We start from the raw sequence: 7,615 nt of genomic DNA, 5'->3' as shown, positions 1-7,615 counted from the left end.
GCCCCGCAGCCGGAGGCTGGCACCTATCTCTTTAAATGACAGCTGTGGCTCGGGTCCCAGTCCCGGGCTTGACGTCAGCGCCGCCTCCCCGGCTACGAGGAGTAGTTTGCGCCACAGTCCGCGCTCGGGGCTCGCGGCGCGCTCGCAAGCTGCTGGGGCGGCGAGTTTTCTTTGCTCCCGCCCCTCCTCCCGCCCTCCCCGCGGAGAGCCGAGCGGCAGCTTAAGAGCCTCTCGCAAGTCTCTCACACTTCCCCGCCGTCGCCCCCAAAGGAGCAGCCGCTCCTCCTCGTGCCGCCGCCGCCGCCGCCGCGGCGTCCGCAGAGCTCCTCTCCTGCACATCGCTCCCCCGATGGAGCCCGGGCGCCGCCGCCGCTGCCCCGAGCCCTGAAGCGGGCCTCCTCGGCCGGAGAAACGTGCCGCTCGGCCCGAGGGCGCATCAGGGGCACGCCACTGGGGGTGCAAGGCGCGGGTTTCGGGAAGGAGAAAGTGCTGCTCTCCAGGGTCACTTGGCCAGCGGCGGGAGGGGACCATGGCTTTGAAGGACACGGGCAGCGGCGGCGGCACCATCCTGCCCATTAGCGAGATGGTCTCCTCGTCTAGCTCGCCCGGCGCGTCGGCAGCCGCCGCCCCGGGGCCCTGCGCGCCCTCGCCCTTCCCCGAGGTGGTGGAGCTGAACGTAGGGGGCCAGGTCTATGTGACCAAGCACTCGACGCTGCTCAGCGTCCCGGATAGCACTCTGGCCAGTATGTTCTCGCCCTCTAGCCCCCGGGGCGGCGCCCGACGCCGGGGCGAGCTGCCCAGGGACAGCCGGGCGCGCTTCTTCATCGACCGGGACGGCTTCCTCTTCAGATACGTGCTGGATTATCTGCGGGACAAGCAGCTCGCGCTGCCGGAGCACTTCCCCGAGAAGGAGCGGCTCCTGCGCGAGGCCGAGTACTTCCAGCTCACCGACCTGGTCAAGCTGCTGTCGCCCAAGGTCATCAAGCAGAACTCGCTCAATGACGAGGGCTGCCAGAGCGACCTGGAGGACAACGTCTCGCAGGGCAGCAGCGAGGCGCTGCTGCGCGGGGCGGCGGCCGCAGCGCCCTCGGGTCCCGGAGCGCACGGGGGTGGCGGCGCACCGGACAAGCGCTCCGGCTTCCTCACGCTCGGCTACAGAGGCTCCTACACCACGGTGCGTGACAACCAGGCTGACGCCAAGTTCCGGCGCGTGGCGCGCATCATGGTGTGCGGACGCATCGCGCTGGCCAAGGAGGTGTTTGGAGACACGCTCAACGAGAGCCGCGACCCTGACCGGCCGCCCGAGAAGTACACGTCCCGCTTCTACCTCAAGTTCACCTACTTGGAGCAGGCGTTCGATCGCCTGTCTGAGGCCGGCTTCCACATGGTGGCGTGTAACTCCTCGGGCACCGCCGCCTTCGTCAACCAGTACCGCGAAGACAAGATCTGGAGCAGCTACACGGAGTACATCTTCTTCCGTAAGTTCGTGGTCTTCGAATTTCCCAGTTCTCCCGCCCCCTCGCCGACCCGCGGCGGGTTCCAGCGCGTCTGGTGTCGTTGTGTGCCTCCCCTATCGCGGCAGACACGATTTACGGTTTCGTGCCTTGCGATCTCCCTTTTGGCTCCTCTCTTCAGCAACTCAGGAGCACGCAATTCCCAAGCAGTCCTCTTTCTTAACTTTATTGATCTTGCCCTCTCGCCCCGCCCAGCTCTTGGAGCCTCTGGACACCCTTCTACTACTGAGGTCCGGGAAAAGACAGGGGCACAAGGCTGGGCGCGTAGGTCCCCTTTCTTCCCTCTGTCTCCGTGGGACTCACGGGGTCAACTTATGTGGGTCCCAGTGGTGTCCCTCCAGAGGGCGGGTTGGCATCAAGGTACCGCGGCGCACGCCGGGTTTACCTCCGGTTGGTGCGGGTCGGCGCTGGAGCATTCAATTATGGGTGGTTGCGGAAAGGGGCAACAAGAGAAGTGGCGATTGTGCCTCCAAAGCCCCTCAAGGGCCCGGGGGGAAAGAGGTTTCCATTGACCCATAAAAACCTCAGATTTCTCTCGCGCCAGTTGTCTTCTGTAACTGTTAGGGGTTTTGAACAGAGAAGGGTGGAGGGAACGGGCTTTGGTGGTCTGAGTGCTGTCAGAGTTGGACATGAGGAAGGGAAGTGGTGTGTATGCGCCTGTGTGTGCGCGCGCGCGCGTGTGTGTGATTGTGTTTCCTTTCTGGGCGCCTCCAGTGCGAATGAGGGATTGAATCCACTTTCCCAGGGGGAATAAACGTAGTGATTTTCTGAACAGAGACAACGAGGGAGTGGATTGGAAAGCATCTGGCGCAATGCCTTTTGTAGTGCACTTTGGCGGGGGCGGTGGGGGGGCGGGTTCTGTGGGTCAAGTTCAAGAACTCCACCGACTAGCACTGAGGCTTGGGGGATGGGGAACCGGGGCCGGGACAATTCGCAGTGACGTTTATAAAGTGAGGAGGGCCGCAACTAGAGAGCTATGTGGACAAATGGAAAGCCATCTGGGATGGGAGCAGGAACATCATTTGGCAAATGTTTTTTCTTTCTCAAGACACAAGAAGATTGAAAACTTGCCTGTAGTGTTAGGGAGAGTAGCACTGACAGCCTATGTATAAGCCCAGCTTTAATTGCATTTATTTATTAAGTAATTCACTAACTGTTTGGGATCCAGGCAATTTTTTGCACTTTATTTTGACAAGGGAAGTGGAAAGGACCTCTCTTTGCACAGGCGTGAGATTGATTGGAAGTTGCTCATTGTTTGTGTATTCTAGTAGCCTTGGAGGTAAGGGTGACAAAACACAGCACACTTAGTGTTAGATTGTCTTTTTTAATAGTGCTGGTTTTCCTAAGAAAACCATTTCAACAGAGAAGCAAAGAAAGTGTCCATTGAAGTGGTAGATAAAAATCTAATTTTCTTAGAGAAAGACAAATATTATATCACTTGTATGTGGAATCTAAAAAATAATACAAATGAATCTATATACAAAACAGAAACAGACTCACAGACATAGAAAAAAAAGGTTATGGTTACCAAAGGGGAAAGGGGGGAGGAATAAATTAGGAGTTTGGGATTAACAGATACAAATAACTATACATAAAGTAGATAAGCAACAAGGATTTACTGTACAGCACAGGCAACTATATTCAATATCTTGTAATAACCTGTAATGGAAAATAATCTGAAAAAATATATATATAACTGAATCACTTTTCTGTGCACCTGAAACTAACACAATAATGTAAATCAATTATATTTCAATAAAAAAACTAATAAGATTTTTTATTCTTAATTATATGAAAGTATTATTTGTTACACAGTAAAAAGATCACAATAGTCAGAAAAGCCACCCAAAGGAAGGGACCTTTATTGACACTTCAGACCTTAAACATTTATGTCATTTATATAATAGATATATTTCCAAGCATTTCAGAAGATGAGAGGAAATGAACTTTTGACTTCTTTTAGTGATTTTTAGTGGTTAGTGATTTTTGTTAGAGAAGGTGTAAGCATAAGTGTTCTGCAGTTAAGGTTCTTGAATTTTGGATTCTTTTGCAGTTTTGGTCTTTCTTTTCCCCCTAGAAACTTGCGGACTTGAAAATGCCCATTACTTTGATTATGAAGAAATAATACAGGTTGTCTTTAAATTATGAAAAATGCTCATAAAATAGTGTACTGAAGTTGGAAACTCAGCCAATTTAAGTCATAAGATGATTTGAGAGATGCTTAGAATTCAGGATATTTCACTTCTGGAGCTAGAGGAAGTGAAAGAAAATAAAATATTTATATTATGAATAATGACTTGCAGAGTATTCACATAACAAATGAGTTCTGAGATTCATTGATAAAAGTCCCAGAAATCTAAGGAAGCAACTTAAAGCCTTTTTCATTGATTATCCTGCGGGGGAAAATACACAATTCCAGATTAAATATGGTTCTTTTGAAGTGGTATTCCAGTTGACCAACCAAATGTGGTTGCCGCTTTTTATTTGTCATATAAAATTTATCTCGAACACTGTTATATATACATTTATTTTATGTTTTGTATAGCTTGCAGCACATTTTCACAAATTATTTTGTATGGGATTCCATTTAAATTGGTGAATGAAAATTCACTGTATTTCCATTCTATTTAGTGACGGTAATAATGTTAACTATTCAGTGTAGTTATCTTGTTTAGCAATCTCTATTTTTAAAAGACTACCAGTGTTATTCATAAAAACAAAATCATTAGATGAACTTGTTTGTCCACCGTTTCAGATGCAGAGGGCCTTATTATCTTTTATTTCTCCTTTGACACAATTCTTTCAAAACATTTTTTTTTAATGTATAACATGTATCAGTCATTTTAACACCTTTTAAAGGTGAACTTAGTAGTTTGAAGCTGCTATGAGAAGTGTAGAATTGGTTTATACACTTGAACATCAATTTCAGCTCTTCACTCCCCCCGCCCTTGCACCCAACTTCCCCCTGAGTTTCTGTAGAGATGGGAGGAGAGTGGCAAATGGTTCAGTAATCCCAGACACTGCTATTTGCCAAATGGGTGATCTTGACTAAATTATTTTAGTTTCCTCACCTGTGCAATGGAGATTATTATAGTACGAATTTTATTGAATTTGAGAATACATGTAAAGTGCTTGGACCAGTGCTTGACCTATAATAAAAGCTTAAAAAATGTTAGCTGTTACAATTATAGTAAAGACTTTTTCTTGTCAGTATTAAATTTAAATTTTGTTTTTAGTAAGTATAGTTGATTTACTTGTAAAGTGAATTAGAAAATTATTTTGCAATTAAATGATAGCATAATAAACTTTCAGAAGTTTGAAACAACCAATTTTATAACCATATTCTTCCCTGGAACTTGGATTTTTCAGGCCAAGTTCGAGTCACCTAGGTTTGCCAATCACACTCCAGTTAGTTCTTTTGGATCAACTCCAACAGAACCTTTTTCTGATTCAGGGCCAAGAAGTGTTTTAATACTCTGCATTAGGAGTTGAAACTTTGGCAGTATTTTCTCACAGACTCTGAGCTAGATTCATATCTCCTTAAGTACTTGTATCCACATCACTGGGTTCTAATACTCAAGGTTATATACAGGCTATTAAAGATTTAATATCAGCTTCATTTGGCTACATGGACACTTTGATCTATTATCAGTCATAACTCATAGTTTTATCAAGATTTTAGACTCTGCAACATATACTAGTACTATTAAATTCCATATTACTCTACTAGTACTAAAGATGGATTGTCCTTTCTTGAAGGAAAACTGATTTATTGTGTTTTCTGTTTTTTTGGGGGGTGTCTGTTAAGTGTAATTGTGGCTCTTTTTAGCAATATCTCAGAGACGAAAAAAGGCATTTTGTGTTGGCATTGTATTACATAGACAGTAGCTATCTGCTTGGAATGTGATATGTAGGCTACCCATAATTAAAATGAGCATTATATATATCCTTTATTTCTCATAAACAGTGTGTTTACAGAAAGGTAGTACTGATTCACTGCTCTTCTCTTATAGTGCTTTGAGTTTTGCATTCTGTGTTGGTTGAATAATACGTGGTGTGAAAGTATACATTTCTCTAGGTGCATTTGATATTCCTTAAATTTGGTACAGTCTTTTTTGTTGTGATGTATGAGAATGCCCGATATAGGACCTAATGCTATTACTGAACTGGAAGGTGAATTCTAATCTGTCTTAATGGATTTTTATATACACTCTTTCAAATACATTCTGATTTATTTCACTGTGTTTGGTTGAAGAAAGCTAGCTGAGTTGAAAATATTCAAACAGCTATTCAATCCTATGTTAGCAGGCCTGTTGCATTAAAAGCTTTCTAAGAAACGTCTTTAAAAAGTCATTCTATTTAGATGCATACCTTTAAAATTATATATTATTTTCTAGTCCAAGAATACTTCTACTTTTATCAACAAACACTGTTTTATGGAAAATAACTTTGTTCCTTCTTATTTTTTTTTAAAGTTGGTTCTTTTCTTCTTGGAGACTTACTAGTCATTTTTATAATTATCATGGAAAAATTTCTTCTGCGACCACATGGCTGAATGACTTTTGAATCGACAGGGAACAGATAACTTTGTAAAACACCAAGATTCTTATTTCATGCAAATACAATATTTGTAGTAATAAAGCAGACAGAAAATGACAAAAACCTTGGAGTGCAAAATGTTTGGAAGCCATGCCATGGCATTGGTTACTGTTTAAGGGCATTAAACTTTTATGTCTGGCATGGTACTATCTCTAAATTTGATCTTTTAAAATTATGTTATGGCTTTAGTCTTCTCTGCCACCCTTTCTACAGCTTTATGTGGGTCAATCCTTAAGCATATAATAAAGGAAAAAGACAATGGCACTCCAAGCCTCATTTGGCAAGTTCTTTCTCTTTTGTAGCTTAGAGTAGAACTCACAATGAGTGTGTTTGTGTGCCTTAGTTAAAAAGAAAAAAAATCTCTTTGGAAAAAGAGAAATAATATGTATGAAATTAGCAACAATTATTATCTATTCTATTGTTATAAGTTATTGGGTCAATTAGTTTAAAATGTGAAAATGATTGTCAGCTTATTCAAATGCAGCCCTTCTTGGATAATGGAAGTAATATGTGCAGTTGTAGGAATTTTATAAAAGAGAAGTAAAATTTTAAAAAATTGCCACCAGGAACTGCTAGTAAAATCTTGACTCATTTCCTTCCAGTCTTTGTTCTAAGCCTGTGAAGATGACAGACATACTTTTTGAAAGTTATGGTGACACTATGTAGATGGTTTATATGCCATCTTTACTTTGTTTTGCTTTATACATTTAATGCAGTTATACATTTAGTGACGTTTCCCACAAGACATTGAATTTTTTCATTGACATCTTAGATAAAAGCATAATACATGTCCTTTGCCACAGACAGTATTATAAATAAATATTGGTGTTGAATATTTTCCCTGTAAGCTTAGAAAATAGTTGATTTTTTCAAAGTACAGTATGTGTAATAAAAAGAACATTTACTATGTACCTAGATTTGTGATAAATGTTTTATAGCCATTACTTTTACTTTTTTAACATTCCATTAGCTTGGCATTAGTTCCCTAATACTTCAGGTAGAAAACTATGATTTGGAGAGGTTAAGTTAACATCCTTAGTTCATAGAGCTGGTATGCGGCTGAGCTGGAACTAGAATAGTTCTGCCTTACTGCGAAGCCCTTACTCTTGAACATTTAAAAGTAAGCCCTGTTTCATGCAATCAATTTTGTAAATATATTTCAATGTCTACTGAGTACCTAGAACTTAGCTCTTTAAGCAAAAATGGGTAGTGTGAGCTGTATATGAATGAACCTAATTTTTCTTAATCTATTTTAAATTTCCTTAAGAATACAGTAAATGCAGTTGACCCTTGAACAACTGCGAGGGTCTATCTGTAAGCAGATTTTTGTTCGAATGATATGTATTGAGGTTGGTTGAATCTGAGGATGCAGAACCTCCAATACAAGGACCAACTATAAAGTTATAAGCAGATTTTCTACTGAGCAGGGGTGGGCACCCCCTAGTCCCTGCATTGTTCAAGAGTCAATTGTATATGTTTTATGTCTTTACTTGATGAAAGGG

The 7,615-nt window shown here is 42.9% G+C and overlaps 1 protein-coding gene across 1 annotated transcript; it reads left to right on the top strand.

The window, feature by feature from the left end:
- Positions 1-405: 405 nt before the first annotated feature.
- KCTD8 (potassium channel tetramerization domain containing 8) lies at positions 406-2,026 on the top strand (the record flags this gene model as incomplete). Its single annotated transcript, XM_079919808.1, has 1 exon — positions 406-2,026. Exon 1 carries the CDS (start codon positions 530-532, stop codon positions 2,024-2,026), a length of 1,497 nt encoding a protein of 498 aa, XP_079775934.1. The 5' UTR covers positions 406-529.
- Positions 2,027-7,615: the final 5,589 nt, after the last annotated feature.

This window comes from Stenella coeruleoalba (genome assembly GCF_951394435.1).
Source record: "Stenella coeruleoalba genome assembly, chromosome: 4".
NCBI lineage: Eukaryota > Metazoa > Chordata > Mammalia > Artiodactyla > Delphinidae > Stenella > Stenella coeruleoalba.
Note: the sequence above shows the minus strand (reverse complement) of the source record. Positions and strands in the feature narration are given on the sequence as shown.